The 20,726-nt window shown below is 43.2% G+C and overlaps 1 protein-coding gene across 1 annotated transcript in view; it reads left to right on the top strand.

The window, feature by feature from the left end:
- Window positions 1-20,726, top strand: part of adam11 (ADAM metallopeptidase domain 11) — a 172,152-nt gene that overhangs the window by 111,564 nt on the left and 39,862 nt on the right. Inside the window, exons 12-15 of the mRNA XM_041173265.1 lie at window positions 1,314-1,480; window positions 10,598-10,682; window positions 12,397-12,487; window positions 15,474-15,525. Of these exons, the coding sequence (XP_041029199.1) occupies window positions 1,314-1,480; window positions 10,598-10,682; window positions 12,397-12,487; window positions 15,474-15,525 (395 nt within the window). The remainder of the gene's footprint in view (window positions 1-1,313; window positions 1,481-10,597; window positions 10,683-12,396; window positions 12,488-15,473; window positions 15,526-20,726) is intronic.

Here is a 20,726-nt window from a genome sequence, read left to right as displayed (position 1 = left end):
CGCATCAGATATTAGTTAGTCAGGTTTTCAGTCAATTTCTATCAGCACTGAAGTGACTCAATTTAATCCATGATCCCATCCAATGACATGCCCATATTCAACTTGGCAAAAGATAGCAATCCTTTACTTTGGCATGAAGTGATACAGTGCAGCTTTGTATTCTCAGTGAGCCAGTCCATCAGAATTATTGGATGCTGTAGGGATTATTACGTTAGCCGCTAATTGGGAATCCAAGTATGGTTAATTACATTTCTAATTAGTAAGTAAAAAGTGAGTAATAGACACTGTCCTTTGATATGTGATCTCAGTACTCATATTCACATGGTGTATGCATGAGCATATGTTGTTAAAATGATAAGATGAAAAGCAGTGCTTTTTGATCATTGTGTGTGCTTTATTTCCTTGGTTTCTGAATGATGATAGGTGGTGATTATAGATATGTGAAAGACGTTTACCGAGGTAAATGTGCCAATCTGAGGGATGCTAAGCTTTAAGTTAACCCCAGGTTCAAAGGCTGGTCAGTGTTGAGTTAGCTGACCTGCACCAAACAACAGTAACATTGGAACAATTTGCCTCTGTATCCCTGAGCTGTGCAGAGGTAAAAGCAATCCAGGTTCTTTCATTTGACCTCAGGTTTACTTGTGCAAGATGTTTTGTGTGTAGGTAATAGGTGAGGACAGGACCAAGCTTAGAATGACTCCATGTCATTGTGGGAGGCTTCCACATAAAGAATGCCTACTTGGATAAAATATTAAAGGACAGCCAGTATGTGTGGCACTAAACTACAGCCTGAACCTAAAGAGGAGAGAAGGATCAAAAAAACATTTTGTAAGTAATGCCATGGTAGATATATTGGTATTCAGTGTGAGCATGACAATGCACCTCAGTCCCTTTTTAATGAGTTCTACCTCGCAGCATTCTGCCAAGGAAAGGTGCCCAAAGGAAGGAAAATTTGGATGAGATGCAGAAGCTGATTTTGGCATCTTCTATCCTCCTAAAAAAAATGTCTCAGCAGGTGATGAAAGGTATGTGATTGAGTGAGCTCAGAGCGATGCGAGATAGTTAAAATTTAAAAATGGAGGGGGTAACATGCTGCTAACATTTGCTCTGAGAGAGAAATGTTCAGAATGAACCATGTTAAAGAAAGAGATTATGTGAAAATTCTTGGCCCATCTCTCTTCCCATAACCCAGTCCATAACTCTAATCACACATGAGCAGTACTCATACATTCAAAACATGTTTCTAACAGACGGAGACAAATGTCTGATATCAGCTGTATTTGCTTCGCTGATGTTTTCATTTCATGCTTTAGATTTATAAGGAACAATTGAATACGCGGATTGTGCTGGTTGGTATGGAAACGTGGGCATCTGGAGACAAAATTGATATCAATGAAAATCCACTGGTGACACTGAGAGATTTCATGAAGTACAGAAGAAACTCTGTCAAAGAGCACAGTGATGCCTTTCACATGCTTTCGTAAGTCTCATCAGGTTTTGTACGTTCTTGATTTTGTAAGGAAAAAGGAAAGAACGTCACTAAGTACTTTATATTGAATGTAGTTTTGAAATGCTGGTAGAAATCTTTGAAATTACTCTTCTTCTGACAAAGAACTGCAGCTCTCTTGTTTGTTAAACTTTAATGAAGAAATTTGACCACATTATCACATCTCTTTAGTTCCTGCAGACTGAGTAGCTTTAGGAACAGCTTTCATTTCGTCACATAGTACGACTAGCCAAGTAGGAAACAAAAGCAAAAAGTAAAACTCTGCAGATGCTGGAAATCTGAAATATAAACAAGTAACACTGGGAACACTCTGCACGTCAGGCAGCATCTATGGAGAATAGGATGCAGAATATGAGTGATTTAAGTGTAGCAAGATTTTGCACTTATCGTTTCCAAAGCTCTCCACCGCTGAGGTTTTCCTCATGTCATATTCGGCTCTGTGTAGACTAATCGATAGATTTTGGTTGCTATTATTAGTCAACGACTTCATTATCATTATATCATGTGACTAAGTAGATGCAATTCTGCAATTTCTATGTTCCTAGGAAGATAGGGTTAACATTTCAGGACATTGAAAGGCCATTAACCTGAAATGTTAAATCTATCTTCCTTCCTCCACAGATGCTGCATGTTTCTAGCATTTCCAATTTTAATATGAAAATCTACCCATGCAATGGGTGCAGTCTTTATCCTCTGCCCTTTGTGAGAAAATGAATGGAGCAATGAGGCAGTAATGCCATTTTGAGTTCATTTGATCTCTGGTAGGGAAGGCAAGTCAACTTACTGACGAGATAGTTTATGACAGCAAAGCCTACGTCAGTTTCATGCTGTTCTTCTATTCCAAAGCCAGTCCAAAAGAATGTGACCCTACACTGACTTACTCCTCAGGTGATCATGCCTCACTGAGAGCAGTGATCTGGGTGTTTCACCTCGCCAGCTCTCTGCTGATGAGAGCAGTTCTTCTCTCACATCTGGCAGCTGTGGCATTGCCCATGGGAACGCACATCTTCCATGCAAGGCTGGTGACCGGTGTCACCTTTACTTTCGCTTTTGAGATTGACTTCCAAATACATTGATGGCATCCCTGCTAACTGCAGCCTGCTGGCCAGGGTGGTAAAGCAGATAAAGTTTAGGGCACCTTTTCTAGTACCTTCCTTATACTAGGGAGGTGAGCAGTGTGGACCTGAAAAGGGTTGTTCAAGGGGCTGCTGAGTTCCACTTCAGTCATATGCAGACCACAAAGACCAGATGAGATCCTGTGATGCTCTGAAATTTGTCGATGGGTCCCATTCTGCTGGTTCATCACCAAACTTTGGTGTCGATGGGTCAATACTGCTCACAGAATGAGCCCAAATTCTAGAAAGGCGGGCAGAGCACTTTAACCACTCAAGCCTTGTAGACCACCGCTCAATCGGCCTTCATCCATCAATGAAGAAGCAATCAACAGGCTGCCACAGGTTACCATCAGCCGCTCTCTTGATGACCCACACTATTAGAAAGGATGAACGCAGTCAAACTCCTGTCTAGCAGCAGAGCTCAGGAGCAGATGCTGTCCCAGCGGTGGTCTACAAGGCTTGAGGTCAAGAAGCTCACTCAGTCTATGTGGGAGCAAGGAACCATCCTGCAAGAATACAAAAATGTCCCCATTCGCCACCTGTACAAGCAGAAATGAATGCGCCAATCCTGTGACAATCACAGAGGAATCTCACTCCTCTCCATTTCTGTCAAAATCTCAGCCAGAATTTTTCTGAACCACTTAGTGCCACATCTCTACTTAGATGCGCTGCCAGAGAGGCAACGCTGTTTCAGAAAAGGTCAAGGAACCACTAATGTGGTGTTTGCAGTTGGACAGCTCCAGGAGAAATTCCAAGAACAGAACATGGATCTGTACACCAAGTTTGTTGACCTGACCAAGGCCTTCAACATTGTCAGCCATTTGGAGGGTAACGGAAGAACCAGCAGATTCTCTCTCTAGCTATCTATATGGACGACAAGACAAATGCAAGAATTGCCAAAGCAAGTGTAGCCTTTGGCAGACTTCAAACATCAGTCTGGGAATGAAGAGGAGTAAGTCTGCCTACCCAACTGAAAGTCTATAGGAGCAGTAGTCCTGCCCACTCTGCTGTACATATGCACTGTGTACTGATGTCATGCCAAGAAGCTCAACCACTTTCACTTGAGCTGCCTTCAGAAGCTTTTGAAGATTAGATGGCAGGAGAAAATATGGAACACTGGGGTGCTCTCCCAAGCTGGCCTGTCAAGGATTCAAACCATATCAAATCAGTCACAACTGAGTTGTGACATAGCCAGAATGCCTGATACTTGCTCATCAAAGCAAATCTTTTATGGAGAGCTTGGGTCTGGAGTGTGTTGTCATGATGGTCAAAGGAAGTGTTACAAGGACACTCTGAAAGCTTCTTTTAGGAGTCTTGATATTGACTTCACGTCCTGGAAGGAGCTCTCCCAGGATCACTTCATCCTTCGAAAGTAAGTGCATATCAGAGGCAGAGAGGAAAAGCTAGGAGAGGAAATTGTGAGCCAGCGACTTGTCCACAATTCAACCTGTGGTATCCTGTCGCATTGGCAGCAGAATCTTTCAGGCACAGATCGGCCTTAGCAGTCACCCACATACCCACTAGAATGCAACCAAACACAGCAAACGATGAACATGGTCATCTTCAACTGGAAGGACGAACGAGAAACAGAAGAGCAGACTACAGCAGTCACCTTGACAGCACCTGGTCCATTTCAGTGACCGTATATAATATAGATCTGCATTAGAGCATTTTGATTAATGATAAAAGCTTTGTCTCTTTCTGAACTACAGTAAAAATATACATGGTTGAATTATTTAATGGCCTCCAGTTAGTATCTGGCAGAAGGAGAGTTCAGAGATACTATTGCATTACCTAATTTTAGCAAAACTTTAAAAAAAACAGAAGCTCTGTTTAACTGTCAGTCACACACTGCTTCCTGTCTTTCATTAGTCTTCAGAGAGTGCACCTTGCTTAGCAGTGCTAATGCTAATAGTGTCCGAAGGCTGTACTGAATGTTAATCACAACAGTAGTGCATTACTGTTAATTACTTCTTACAAATTTCATTATCATCATAGATGAACGTAAATCTGGATAATGTTTTTGAGTTGATTTGAGTCTGGTTCAATGGGCTGTGCTACAAATGAGCTTTCTGTGTGCTGGCCCATCAGGGTTGAAAACATTCCAAAATATCCGCCTTTCATAGGAGGTACGAGAGTCAAGTTATAGAATGAATTCATATCCATTGTAAAGGTGCATTTTGAGTTGCTGAAACAAACCAATCTGAAGGTAATCTTTGTTTCTTTTCGTTCATGGGAAATGGGTATCACTAGCAAGGCCAGCATTTGTTGCCCATCCCTAATTGTCCTGGAGAAGGTGGTGGCAAACAACCTTCTTTATATCACTGCAGCCCTTGTGGTGTGGGTACACCCCCAGCGCTGTTAGGGAGGGAGTTCCAGGATTTTGTCAGGATGGTGTGTGACTTGGAGGGGAACTTGCCGGTGACGGTGTGATGTTGTGGTCAAGCGACACCACCTCTTCTTTAAAACTAAAGGATCAGGAGGGGACAGTGTTTTCTGTAAGAAGAGAAGCTATTTCAAATATAATCAGTAAAATGGCAAAAGTCAGCAATTCTTGTACATACAGCAAACATCAAGCTTTGGAGCAGAGATAGATCTGGGATTGCACTGTTGCTTTTGCTTGTCTTAGCAGTTTCAGTTTGGCTTCACATTTGATCTTGTGCAGATTCAGGTCAGTGTCATTAACTATCCAAATCAAAGTCAGGTCATTTGTCCTTCACTGTTGCACCATTTTGCCACAGTGAAAATAATTTTCTTCTGAATGGTAATAACAGTCAATTTCTACAAAAGGAATTGGTAATCATTACAATGCTTGAATATATAGAATGAGGAGCAGGCAGTTCCACATTACCTTTTAGTTAATTTTCCATTATTGTTGTGCAATCCTGGGTCACTAGAGGGAAGTCCAAATCAATAGGGAGCACGTTTCAGAGATTGGGTGCTACAGAGTTTTGGTGGAAGCCTTGCGGGCGCAGTGGTAGTGCCCCCACCTCTGGACTAGAAGCTCAGAGTTCAGGACCTGCCGGGACTTGTTGGCCACAGAAGGAGCATTCATGACATGGTTCAGTGGGCTAACAGTGGATGTGGTTTATATGGACTTTCAGAAGGCTTTCGTCAAAGTCCCACATAAGAGATTGGCGTGTAAAATTAAAGCGCATGGGATTGGGGGTAGTGTATTGAGATGGATAGAAAACTGGTTGGCAGACAGGAAACAAAGAGTAGGAATAAATGGGTCTTTTTCCGAATGGCAGGTAGTGACTAGTGGGGTACCGCAGGGATCGGTGCTGGGACCCCAGTTATTCACAATATATATTAATGATTTAGATGAGTGAATTAAATGTAATATCTCCAGATTTGCAGATGACACAAAGCTGGGTGGGAGGGTGAGCTGTGAGGAGGATGCAATGATGCTTCACTCTGATTTGGACAAGCAGAGTGAGTGGGCAAATGCATAGCAGATGCAGTATAATGTGGATAAATGTGAGGTTATCCATTTTGGTAGCAAAAACAGGAAGGCAGATTATTATCTGAATGGCTATAAATTGAGAGAGGGGAATGTGCAACGTGACCTGGGTGTCCTCGTACACCAGTCGCTGAAGGTAAGCATGCAGGTGCAGCAGGCGGTAAAGAAGGCAAATAGTATGTTGGCCTTCATAGCCAAAGGATTCGAGTACAGGAACAGGGATGTCTTGCTGCAATTGTACAGGGCCTTGGTGAGACCACACCTGGAATATTGTGTGCAGTTTTGGTCTCCTTATCTGAGGAAAGATGTACTTGCTATAGAGGGAGTGCAGCGAAGATTTGCCCGACTGATTCCTGGGATGGCGGGACTGACATATGAGGAGAGATTGAGTCGATTAGGATTATATTCACTGGAGTTCAGAAGAATGAGGGGGGATCTCACAGAAACCTATAAAGGTCTAACAGGACTAGACAGGGTAGATGCAGGAAGGATGTTCCCGATGGTGGAGGAGTCCAGAACCAGGGATCACAGTCTGAGGATATGGGTTAGATCATTTAGGACTGAGATGAGGAGAAATTTCTTCACCCAGAGAGTGGTGAGCCTGTGGAATTCGCTACCACAGAAAGTAGTTGAGACCAAAACATTGTATGCTTTCAAGAAGGGTTAGATATAGCTCTTGGGGCTAGGCCAGCATTTATTGCCCATCCCTAACTGCCCTCAGAAAGGTGGTAGTGAGCCACCTTGAACCACTGCAGACAATGTGCTGCGGTACACCCACAGTACTGTTAAGAAGGGAGTTCCAGGATTTTGACCCAGTGACAGAGAAGGGATCAAATGGTATGGGGAGAAAGCGGGAGCAGGCTATTGAGTTGGATGATCAGCCATGATCATAATGAATGGCGGAGCAGGCTCAAGGGGCCGAATGGCCTACTCCTGCTCCTATTTTCTATGTTTCTATGATAGTCAGCCCAAGAATCCTTCCATCACCTCGCCACAATTCCCCAAAAGGAAAAAAGTGCGTGTAAAGATACAAAAAAGAACTGTAGTCCCACCTCCAACCCATAATCTTGTGAGGTGAGGCTTCCTAATAGAAGGATCACTGAAGTTACATTGTACATGTTGTGCTAAATGCAAGAGGACAGAATGAGCAGAAAAGTTGGTCATGAAAACTTTCTATTAATTCCTCAATTAATGGGGAATGTCAGCAACTTGTATATATCAGGATCAGTGGGGTCACAGCTTCTTGTCAAGGTCACTGATCCAAGCAGTTTCTGCTTAAAGTTTACTATCCTGCCTAAAAAGCTATCAGTGCTTCTAGAACAATTAGCTCAGCAATAATTAATGGTTTTTGAACACATTTGGGTAAAATTCATTCATGCGCATTCAACATAGTTATTATTCTATTTATTTTAATTGTGTTGTTGATTGTTAAAATGGTGAGCAAAAGGAATATTATACATGTGCATGAACCAGTGCACTATCAAATGCAGTTAAACCCCATTTCATTTCACCTCATTAGAACATATAAGATTTTTAGGAGGCTTGAGAGGGTAAATGCTGAGAGGATGTTTCCCCTCCTGGGCGGATCTAGAGCTAGGGGACATGGTTTCAAAATAAGGATCTCCCATTTAGGATAGAGATGAGGAGGAATTTCTTCTCTCAGAGGGTCGTTAGTGTTTGGAATTCTCTTCCCCAGTGAGCAGTGGAGACTGGGTCATTGAATCTATTCAAGGCAGAGGTAAACAGATTTTGATTAACAAGGGAGCCAGGGGTTATAGGGGACAAGAAAGAAGGTAGAGTTAAGGTCATAATCAGATCAGCCATTGAATGGTGGAGCAGGTTCAAGGGCCGAATGGCCTACTTCTGCTCCTAATTCGTATGTTTTTATTTTATTTTAATATTCTTCCACGTATACTAATTAGCTCCATCCTCTTTAATTTAGTTCAGCTTAAATTTTTCATTTGTTTTGTGAAATATCCCTAATGGTGCTGGTTCTTATTCATTGACTTTTAGAATAGTCAAAGTTACTCAGTGACACACAAGGATGGATTTTACAGTCCCCCGCTGGCCAGTTTGAATGTGGGATGGGGGGAATTGTAAAATGCAATGCATGGAATGCCCACTGCCTTCCTGCCTACCTCCAACCTGTCTCCTATTTTACGGGGGGTGGTGGAGGCATTGGGCAGCCCACCTGCCCTTGGACCTATTGAGGCCCCAAAGTTGCCAATTAACAGCCACTTAAAAGCCCCATCAATCCCCTGCCACTATTTTACCCGCAGCAAAGGAGGCCTAGGCCAAGCGGGTAGCCTGGGAACTTTTACTGGGTGAGCCGGTGTCAGGAAGAAAGACAGGAACCTCCTTTGCGGGGTGGGGTGGGGTCCCATGCCCATTGGCGGTATCCCTCCTTCAAGTTTGCACTCACTCTATAACCCTCCCCTCCGGCCTCTCAAACCCAGCCTCCTACCCCGCCCCTCCCACCCATCCCATCGCTGGGGCCTGCCAACTAGCCTCTGCCAATGCCCAGACTTGCCTTCAATCCAGGGTAGGAGAATCGGGAAAATGGTGCTCCATAAAATCCAGCCTATACAGTGTAGTTTCACTCTTTCAAAGGAGCATGGATAACAATGACTGACATTTGCACTGAGATACAATGACCCTCATGCTGGCTACCAGAACTGAAGTAGATTAGACTGCTCTGTAAGCTGACAGGAAGTGTAACTAATAGCCACTTTCTCCGAATGTGCTGGTCTCAGATAAGTGAGCCTGTGCAGATTTTCTCCCCAAGGAGAATGCCAGCTGCCTGTTTGTGTCAGGATTTTATGCAGAACTGACCATACTTCAGAGTTGGCTCAGTACCCAGACAGATATCAAATTTAACATGTGATTACAGCTGACTGTCAAACACTGGGGAGAAAGAGCAATTCAAGTAGACTTGTCTCTTATAATCCGTGACATTATAGCCCAAAAAGGTATAGGATACCTGATAAAGACCTGTGGGACACCATTCATAATGCCATGAATTGGTTGCCTCGAGGTCAGAATTACAAGTGAATTCTAGTTATTGTCACAAATTGGATATGCACTATACCGCAGGTCCTTCATAATGCACTTTAATAAACCTATTTAAATGGGCTAAAATATTGAGATTTACTAGCTAAATTTCTTGGTAGCTTGGTTCCAATGCAGCAGAAAGTAGTGTGTCCTAACTAGTCCATTATCATAGGAAGTATAGTATATATTTTGAAGTAGCCTTTTGAAAAATCATTCCAGTAATGAAAATATAACCGGTTATGAGACGTGTTTCACTGCATAGGAACATTGGAACATACAAATTAGGAGCAGAAGGAGGCCATTCTTGGGCCTGCTCTACCATTCCACAAAATCATGGCTGATCTGATTGTGGTCTCAACACCACTTTCCTGCCTACCCCTCTATACCCTTTGACTCCCTTATTAGCCAAGAATCTAACACTGCCTTAAAAACATTCAATGACTCTGTCTCCACCACTCCCTGGGGAAGAGTTCCACAGATCACAGCCTTCTGAAAGAAAAAAATTCTCCTCGCCTCCATCATAAATGGGAGACCCCTTATTTTTAAACTGTGCCCCCCTCCCAGTTTTGGTGTCTCCCACAAGAAGGAAACATCCTTTCAGTATCCACCCCGTCAAGCCCCCTCAGGGTACTATATGTTTCAATAAGATCACCTCTCATTCTTCTAAACTGCAGTGGATAGAGTCTGTCCAACCCTCTCCACAAAGGATCAGTCGAGTGAACCTTCTCTGAACTGCTTCTAATACAAATATGTCCTTTCTTAAATAAAGAGATCCAAACTGTACACAGTTCCCCAGATGTGCTTTCACCAACACCCTGTACAACTGGAGCAAAACATCCCTACTTTTATATTCCATTCCCCTTGCAATGAATACCAGCATTCTATTCGCCTTCCTAATCACTTGCTGTACCTGCACTAACCTTTTGTGAATTATGTACCAGGACACCCAGATCTCCATGTACCTCAGAGTTCTCCAATCTCCCTCCATTTACATAATATGCTGCCTTTCTATGATTCCTGCCAAAGTGGACAAGTTCACACATTCCTACATTATAATCCATCTGCCAAGTTTTTGCCCATGCTCCACTTGACCTATCCATGTCCCTTTGCTGACTCCTTGAGTCCTCTTGCCAACTAACTTTCCTACCCATCTTTGTGTCATCAGCAAATTTAGCAGCTGTACATTCGGTCCCTTCATCCAAGTCATTGACATAGATTGTAAATAACTGAGGCCCCAGCACTGATCACTATGGCACTCCACTCATTACATCTTGCCAACCTGAGATTGATCCATTTATGCCTATTCTGTTTCCTGTTAGCTAACTAAGCCTCTATTCATGCTAATATGTTATCCCCTACACCATGAGCTCTTACTTTGTGTGATAATGACAGAATGACAGCCTCAAGTATGGTAATGACGTGGTCCCAGTTTGACTTTGCTTCTGGTTTTCTCCTCCACAGAGGCCGCACATTTGAGTATAGTCACAGTGCAACAGCCTACATTGGTGGAATCTGCTCTTTATCTAAAGGAGGCGGGGTTAATGAGGTTTGTTGTTTTATTGACCTGTTCCCTGCTGTTGCAGTTTTGTCTGTATCCTCCTTCCCCTATTCATTTTAACATAAATGACATCCTGCCCTAATATGTATACATGACCAAAAATTTATTTCTGTTTCCCCTTGAATCCTCTCTTGCAAACAGTATGGCAAGAGCATACTGAAAATCAGGGGTGGTCTGCCCTGCCATATTGCTCCCCAGGTGGTGAAGACAAAAATCTACCCTGCAGATATGATCTGATCATTTACACATTGCCTTGGACCCCTCAGTTTGGCCATTCAGCAACTGTGCAATGCCCCATATTGCTCATCAGCAGAAAAGTTTCCCAATATGTGAGCAGCAAAATGACCTACAAGTGATTGTAAATGTAAATGCAACTGTTCAGTTAAGTCCCCAGATTGCTCAGATTTTAAGGGATGCATGGGTTTCCCACTTATTCCAGGGTGACAATAGGTTGAGCAGTTTGTTCCTCCGGGATGTAGTTTACCCACTCAAATGTGTTTCCTGCTAATTAAGCATTGTAGCCCTCAGTCAAGTGTCTACATGGTGCGCTTGTGAGAGGTAGAGATGTCAGTGAGCAGGCATCTGGTGTACACAAAACAACGGGCCTGACGATAACTTGGAGCCAGGAAGAGAGTGGGATAGTCAGGTATGGGTGCGGGATGTTCAGACGACAAACCAGAAAGCAAGGGCTACCCACAGATCCTGCTAAATTTAATGGCATGGCCCATTCCGAATTATCTCAACAGGTTTCCTGTGGGACAGCCAGCCAGAGGGATGGGGAGATGGAACATGGAGAGGGGAGGGGGAGGGTTGGCCGATCACTGGGTGTTTGAAAGATAAGCTTGGTGACTGTGGAAAGTACTGCAGCTCCTCCTGGCTCTCGAGCAGTGTGATAAAGACACCTCCCTCATGGATACGACCCTTCTCGCTTCCTTTCCCGATGGTCGGCAATCCTGGCCTGCGGAAGTTAAAAATAAATCATTGTTTAAAATGGAGGCGCGCAGCCTCCTTAAAAGACCTTGCTGCCAGGGCTCGCTTATTTCTGGTTTTAATGGAGAGGCAGAAATGGCGAGTGGGAGTCACCGTTTCCCTTTTTTATTTTTAAATTCCACGCCAACTGCATCACTTCATCAGGAGTGCGCGTGGAAGCAGGTGTTCCAGCAAACTAATGTCAGTGGATCAGGAGCAATTTCAAGGAATTTCCCAGTCAATCTTAGCATTTCCAAAGCGTATGGACAGAAACATCTTTTGAGATCATATTGAGGTAAACTCTAGCCTTCAATTTTCCTGGAGTAGAGCTGGGAGCATGTAAGGAAATTGGTACACTGGACCCCATGGTTAAAATCCCCAACATGTAGTCTTACCACATAAAGCTCTTCATTGGGAGCGTTGAACGTGGACCTGCAAATTTGCTTGCTGAATTGACAAAATGGATATTTATTGAGATGATTCAAGATGTTCCTAATTTAATCTATAGTGTGTATTCTGAAGGTGAGTTTGTTGTATTGTCAGTTGTTCTTTAAAGGAATTAATTCCAATCTTTAACAAGACGCCAAATAAATTATTTCACAATTCTTGGGCATGTTAAAAGCGATATTATAGAGAAGATGAATGGTCAGCAATGAAAATGATGCAAGCTGCTTTGTGAAAATCCTTTGGTCATTTTAATGAGTTGAAGCTTCTTTCCTTGGCTGTTTTTCAGTATGGAAATATTGGTGCAATGGCTGTCACACTGGCTCAGAGCTTGGGCCAAAACCTTGGAATGATGTGGAATAAACAGCGTGCAGGAGCTGGTAAGTTGTGTTTTAGTTCATTTGAATTCAATACACGTTGCACAGTCACATAAACAAGATGGAACAAAACTATCCATTGGAACAGAAATTCTACAATTTAACCCATCTCAGCATTTTAATGTCTTAGGTAATGTTTCTTATGTAGATGTGCATTGATTCTAACCTGCACAACCTCGTCAACATTTTTCGACTATTTTCTGATGGGGTAGCTGGACTATCATTCCCACAATTGTACCTCACTCCTCCTTTGGCTATTAGGATAATTTTGCTGTCCCCCACCCCTCGGGTATTTATAGAACTCCAAAAACTGCAGCAGTTTCCTCTTGCATTTCAGTATAGGGATGAGGATGTATGGCATCTGGTCCAAATGCCAGACACATTAAAATCAAACTCCAAAGAAAGAATTTGTCCAACACATGGCTGCGGTAATCACTTTATACGATCTAAAAAAAATGCTGTTTTTTCAGCAGCAGCCTTTACATCACAGAACCATAGAACATTACAGCACAGAAAAACAGGCCATTCGGCCCTTCTAGTCTGTGCCAAAATATTATTCCGCTAGTCCCACACTTATAAATCGACCTTATTTATTCAGGGCCCGTCCATATTCTACACTGTCCCATAGGCCAGTTGTAAGGAAGTGAGTGAAAGTGGTCTGGGTGGCTAGCTGGCTGGTTTTCATTCCCTCAAATCTCCACTTACTGTAGGTGGTAGAGTTTGAATTGGGAACTCGCAATGTTGGGGATTCCTGAGTAAACCCATCTACTCAGATTCTGTCATGCCCTGGATGCAACCACCTTTAAAAAGGAACTAGAAGAATCTCAAGTTGGGGGAAATTTAGGTAAAATTTTCAAGCCGTAAGAATGTTATTGTGTAACACATCCTCCAAACCACCAAATAATAGCAGTGCCTAAGGTCCATGTGGACCATGGATTTTTATGTATTAATACAAATATTGCTAATTCTGTTTATAAAGGCTCATATAACACATTAAAGGTTCAGCACATTAAATCATGCTAAGTATATGTAATAGGCTATGTGCCGGTCTTAGTAACCATTTTGGAAGCTGTTTTCTTTTGCTTCATCCTGTTTGAATCAAATCATTATCAGAAGAGAAACCTCACTGGTATTTGCTCACTCACACTCTCTTTTATTCTCTCACTCACACACATCCTTTCTTGCACTCTCACATTTGAAATGAGAATTCCTAAAGTCCCTGCACTTTATTCAGAAAACAGCATTGCCGTTAACTGGATATCTGTAATTGCTTATTCCTTCTTCAAAATCAATACAGCATTTAACAAACCAGCTGCAAACCGTTCACGCCTGAGACTCTCATGCCACTCTGTGGCAGCTCTCACTGACTGCATGTTACATGCTATAGCAATAGAGTATGCATTAGATAGGAGATTTCATACATACCTAATGCACACCACCACAAGTTCCAGTACCAGATTGTACGTATGACAGAAACTAGCTGATTATTTATTTTTATATATATTATTTATATGTTTACCATAACTGAAAACCTTATATTTTATTTAAGAGCCAGACAAGCTGTCTTGCGTTGATTCTGCTTCCATACCACCTTCAATGTGACTCACATTGGTAGTCAGAGGTTAGAGCAGAACAAAAACAGAAATACCTGCAAAAACTCAGCAGGTCTGGCACATCTGTGGAGAGGAACACAGTTAACGTGGGGCTTAGCCCCACCCCCCCCCCCCCCCCCCCCTTAAACCAGCTTATATTTCACCTCTCTTCTATTTTTATTTAGTTCTGTTGAAGAGTCATTCGGACTCGAAATGTTAACTGTATTCCTCTCCACAGATGTGCCAGACCTGCTGAGTTTTTCCAGGTATTTTTGTTTTGTTTTGGATTTCCAGCATTCGCAGTTTTTTTGCTTTTATCTTAGAGGTTAAAGCAGGCCTGACATCTATCTAAATCTGACCTCCAGGGGGCAATGTAAACTAGTCAACTATGAATATTGAATTTTTTTCACTCTTTATGGATTTTATGCTCATCAACATGATGGGTATTAGTGCTAGAGACAGACTGCTTTCCAATTCAGGTACTCAAGTGGATTATGTCCTCACAATTTAACCCCTTTAGCCCTAGTTTCATTTTTTTGAATAAAAATTAATGCCTATAACAGATTTACAGATAGTAATTTAAAAGAATAAACTCCACTGGGTAGATTCTTTGCCAGATTGGTAGCCAATTTTCAGCAGGAAAGAACTTCCAGCTGTTGCATGCCCACAGCCCAGGTTATGGTAATTTGAATCATTAGGCTAGGTACCTGTAGTGTTTCTGCCTCTTTGGTGTTGCCTACCTCAGTTGGTGAGGTGGTAGAATTGCAGTGGGTCCTCCCACATGGCAGCATGCCTTGGCCAGCGACACTGATGAAAATGTAAACCTTCTTTCTGGTTTTTAATTTTCCACCTTGCCTGGTGTAATTAATTAGCTTTGTAACCAGCCTGTAGTTAGTTTGTAGGGCAAGGTAACCTGTTCAACTCTAAATCCACCCTTCCGCCCTAATTAAAATCTAGTCTAGCTCTTGGGTAACTCCAGAACCGACCCCGTCCCCCAAGCACTCACACTGACCCACCCAACTAGTGCCCTGCACCTCGCCCCCGCCCCCTGGGCTACCAACCTACCTGACCACCCGACTAACCCCTTGACCAGACATGACTATTCCCTCCCGACTTGATTACCCCATCCGACCTGACCCAATTACCCCTGACCCATCATACCCACCCTACTCATCATATCCACCCTACTCATCATACCCACCCTACTCATCATATCCACCCTACTCATCATACCCACCCTACTCATCATACCCACCCTACTCATCATACCCACCCTACTCATCATACCCACCCTACTCATCATACCCACCCTAGCCATCCTATCCACTCCCTACCTACCCCCCTTGTCCATCTATGTACCTGTGTACCACCAATGCATTTCCTGTTTCCTTTCACAGGTGAGTGTTGGTGTCCTGATGCCTGGTCTGGTTGTATAATGGAGGATATGGGGTAAGATAACCTTTCCCAAAATGGGGAAGATAACCTCAGTTTTCTCTTTTGCATGATGCATAAGAAGCAATTGGCTGAAAGAACATTTGGAAATTGATTAACCTGCTCTGCCCTTTTGTACAGACATTGCAAATGAAATTACGTATTGTTGTTGTGATTATTTTTGTACTGAAGGATGTAGACCAATCAGCAGGTTTCAGTTTAGCAATAAAGGAACTCAGTTTCTCCAGTCTCCTCTGGTCCACACATGTACAAAGTAGCCACAGACCTTGGGAGCAGCACCTGGAATTTGAGTCACTTCTCATGTGCATACTGTCGACGTGCACCTGAGATCCAGCATGGTCCTTTTTGAGGGGAGGAATGGTAGATGTTGCTGTGGGATGTAAAGGCCTACGCATCTTAAAGCACAATATGGGAGAAATTGCGTAAGATGGGGGATGGAAAATGAACAGCCAGTTTTACATTCTATACTTTTCCAGGTTTCTTTTCCGCTTACTTTATGTGAAATGGGGACCCAGTTGGATCAGTAGGCTAGGTGGCTGGTGTGTGGTCTAGAACGATGCCAACAGCATGGGTTTGATTCCCAATCCTGGCCATGCCCCTAAGAGTGGGAGGCAATGGCAAACCACCATTGACCAAAGCTACCAAGAAAACGCCTCAGTGTGAAGCATCAGCAGCCAGTAAGCCAAGGACCTGTCTTCAGGCAGAATGTATGAATGAATAATGTGAAATAAAATTATCCAGGGTGTAAAAAAGGATGCGTCTTCATTGTCATCTCTTTTGTACGTCCTCTACCTCGATATTGTACTCACTGAAGACCTGTGTGGGGAACCCAGACCTGGTAGCTTACTAAAGTTTGCTGACCTTTGCCAGGGTTACCTGGAATTTGCCACAGGTTGTCTTCAAATGAAATGACGGGTACCCAGGAAGAAGTGGGACCAGCGCATTGGTGGGAAAATATTTGACCTCTTACTGAATGAAGTAGTGAGAAGTAGAGGGGTTCTTTTTCCCTGGTGAGGAACAGGGTGCAGTGCATATGAGTTCAGAACATGAGGGGCAAGGCAGATGAGGTATGGTGCAATGAGAAGAAGCACTAGATTAGTTAGAAAGCACAACATCCACACACCAATGGGAAATGAAAGCATTGTGGGAGCAAATGCTAGATTGAAGGACATTTCCCTGGACGTGGATGAATAAATACTATGGCTCAGGCCATTTTTTGGTAGAGGCCACTCTCATTTCTTAACAAGGTCTAAGTGTATGCTGGTATTGGCAGACAATGGTCCAGACATTTTTATTCTGGGCATTTTGATTGACTGGCATAAAAAGCAGCAACTTAACTGAGATGTGAGATGCCTGTTAATGGAACTCCACCCCCAAGAATCAGCAACTTCAAAACAAAATACAGAACTAATTTGACCTTAATTTTGCCTGCCATGCTAAACTGCAGAAATGTTGATGTAAAAGAAATTGGATTGGATTCATTCCTAATCACTTCCAAATGGTCAGATTTGATGTTTTTGAAAATCATTTGTCCAAATGGTCATTGTGTAAAAGATTCAAACTGATGGAAAGTTACACACCAAATAGACTCTTCTTGGAGAAGATACCCACATTTGGATAATTCTAGCCTACGTATATTGCAGGCTAAATTTTTTCAATGCGAGTTGGCATTATTGTTATACTGCTGACTTCCAAGTATGGTTTCCTTCCCATCATCCACTCTCCAATTCCAACCATTTCATTTCTCACCTACCATCTTCATCATCTTCATGTTCAACTACTCTGGCACTCTCCTGATGCGTCTTCCTGTTTTGACCCTCGACTTATTGTCCATTGTCCCACTTATTCCTCACCTGCACATGCACTCTTATCACAACTGCCCACTGGAAATGCCACTGGCTCCCTTTGGCTTACGTGTAAATCCCTCCAGGGCTTCACCCACCCTACTTTGGTGACCTCCTCCTGTCTTGAATCCCTCTTTGTTCCACTATGGTCGGCACACTCATTAAGCCTTTACCCTAGAAATCCTGATCCAATTCACAGAGCCTTTCCCCCTTGTTCCTTGCTTCCAAAACTCAATCTTTGGTTAACCATCCTACCCTTTTTCCCCGCCCTCACCCCTTTTCTCCCGCTGCTCAATGGTCATGGATTTGTCCTCCTTAATGTAAAATGATGCGAAACATCCTCCCATCAATAGGGAACACTATCAAAGATGTCCTGATGCAACTAATGCATCAGCAGTAATGATATCTCCTACACCTCTGGATATTCACCTCCAAGATGCTCCGAAGGTCCATCTTTGACCCATTTGTTACAATCCCCATAAAGATCGATAACTTGTAAAAAGATATTGGGCAGAATTATCCCAGATTTGCACTAAGTGCAGTAGTGGGTGAGGAGAGCGACGTTTTACCTGCCAGCCACAATGGTGGCTTTTCACGCCGTATCATCCCAAACCCGCCACATTAATTATGTATTCCCAGGAAACACATAATTTCGATGGTGGGTGGGCTCTGATTCATCTGCCATGCCATCACCTCACCGCTTCATCATGCCAGGCACCATATTTAAAGTACAGCCATCCTCAGTGCTTCCGGCCCAGGACTGCAGCAAAGAAGACATGGCCCCAAAAGGCAAAATGGCTGCTGCCTTCAAGCATCTTTTGGATGCCAAAGAGGCCCGCTGTGATGTCCTCTACCCACGCTCTGGGCGCTGGAGGGGCAGCAACATTACCACTTTGGCTTAGTAGGCGATGGCGGTGATGATCAGTATTAATGTTTCACAGAAGAGGTGTCCAATGCAGATAGAGGAAGAATGATGTCATCTGTGCAGCCAGGGTATGGCAACCATGTCATCACTCCAAACTCTCTCACTCAAGCCCATCACACATTCACTGGCATCTCATTCACTGCCAGCTCAAGGGACATAACCACCTATTCTCAAACACATATCCTCACATCTCCATCTGGCGATTGCAAATTGGTTTCAAAACATCGTGAAACCGATTTTTGGCATTCTCACTATATTGTCCGAACACACCTGATACCAGCGGGCACAGAAAATCCCAGTGACTGAATTTCCACTGACTGACTGGAAGGATCACATGACAAGATTTCAAGTTTTAAGACTTTACTGTAACAAACAAACTAAAAGCAGTATTATCTAAACACTATACAGTAGGCAACTTATTCTCTAAACTGCAGAAAACCTTTCCCCATTTAATTTTTTAAATGATCAAAAAGCCCCCACCATAGTTATACTTTATGCTGTCCCTTAAGTAGGCACTTCATTCCCCAGGAACCAGTCCTAAGCTATTCTCCTCTCCCCCAGGCCTGCTTCCTTTTTCCTTTCCCAGCTAGCTAACTTCTAATCCCTGAACTGACTTTCATGCTGAGTGTTTCCTAGAGATTCCCTAGGGATACCTTTTGGTATTGGGGTAAGGGACTGAGGTTAGCTTCCATATGTATATTTATGATACTCAGCCCTACATCTTTGCTGTAACCTTTGGCCCCTCAACCAGCTCTGTGCGGTCTGCCTATTTGGCCTTACGCCATGTATTTGCACCAGTTATTTGACATTAAGTCATGTATGTGTGTCAGGAAGACTCTGCCGAAAACTTCACTTCTTTACCACCAACGTCCATTCCCGCCCTGAATGCTCATGCAGGCTGGCACACGCTTGGCATCTTGTTCAACTCCCCTATACCACCCATCTACAGAACTGCATTATTTCTGCTTTACAACATTTCTCAGCTCCATCCCATCTCACCCCCACATTTCACCAAAACCTTTATCCACACAGTCATCACCTTTAGGCTCACCTTTCTCCAATACTCACTCCACCTGCTCCCTGACTTCTGCCTTCCAACCTGCCGAGAACTCAACTGTCAACACCTTGGCCTACATTTCTTCCCTTTACTACTAACATGCCTACACTGAAACCCAAAGGAAGTACCTGGGGATGTCCTTTCTATAGTAAAAGCATGAAGGAGATGATAATGTGGCCCTGGCAGAGGGATCTAAGATCACGCAGTCACCAAAATGAACTCACCCCGCCTGATAATCTAGGTCGGTTCTTTTTAGTTTCTTTTCAATAATCCTCCCTCTGTGTCTTGGAAACTAGTGTGGTTGTTGGCTGCCTGTCGACTTCCATCATCTAGTTTTAATTGTAATAAGGCATTAAGGCACCTCATTTGAAGAATTGGTCTTTGGAATTCTCCTTAAAGGCAGACTGCAGAGCAAGGTTGGCCTAATAGAGAGGTAGCCATTTTCACTGGCTGCCCATTTCCAATTAGAATTTCAGGAGCAGACTCCATTCAACCCAAAAGTGTTGATTTGGATCTCTCCTGAAGTGTCTGCTAAAAAGGATGTTCAGGACCTGGAGCACTATTCAAAAACTCCTTGCACATTATACCAAGGGCCCTAATTTTTCTTATTTGTTCAAAGAATGGGTGATGCCAGCATTTATTATTCGTCCTTAATTGCCTTTGGGAAGGTGGTGATGAACCTCTGCAGCCCATGCTGGTGTAGGTACATATTGTGGTTTGCATACAGCTAGTACACAGAGACCTATTGTTCTTGGTCCTTTCTGCCTGAATTTTCCTGTGCTTGGCATACAAGGTGCCAAGTAGATCTTTGGCCTCCACAAGTCCCAGGTGCATGAAGTATTACAGTGATTCATTCACTGTAGGTGACGTTATCAGCCCCTATAAATGCAGGCTGTTGTTGATTGTTTGGTTTAATCTTTACTTACAAAAGATTCTGGAGATATTGCCAAGGAATCTAACAGCTAATCTTTCATATATTCATAATTTCATGTATGGGGATTTCAGCTCATGGCCTGGCTCTGCTCGCCTAATCTGTCCGACTCATTCTGATTGCCTGCATTTGAAATATGTATAGTGCATGCTTGACATCAATGTCTTTTAACCTCCTATATAACTTGATAGCTGTCTGCTAATTTCCATTCACTGACACCTGGGCCCAGATTTTGTCATGGCAGGTCGCGACCTGACACGTATCCAAATTGACAGCGGGTCTTCCATATTAATACTTAACTCAATTTTGAATTTAATTGAGTTTGAGTTTTTAGCAAGGCAGGTGGATTTCTGAAGCTTGTGTGAACCATGTAAGGTCAGTGAGTTTGTGAAACATGGGGGGGAATCCTATTGTGGAGTCGGGAACGTTTTGACAATTAAG

This window comes from Carcharodon carcharias, chromosome 23 (assembly GCF_017639515.1).
Source record: "Carcharodon carcharias isolate sCarCar2 chromosome 23, sCarCar2.pri, whole genome shotgun sequence".
Classification (NCBI taxonomy): Eukaryota; Metazoa; Chordata; class Chondrichthyes; order Lamniformes; family Lamnidae; genus Carcharodon; species Carcharodon carcharias.
This window is presented reverse-complemented; position numbering and strand designations above follow the sequence as displayed.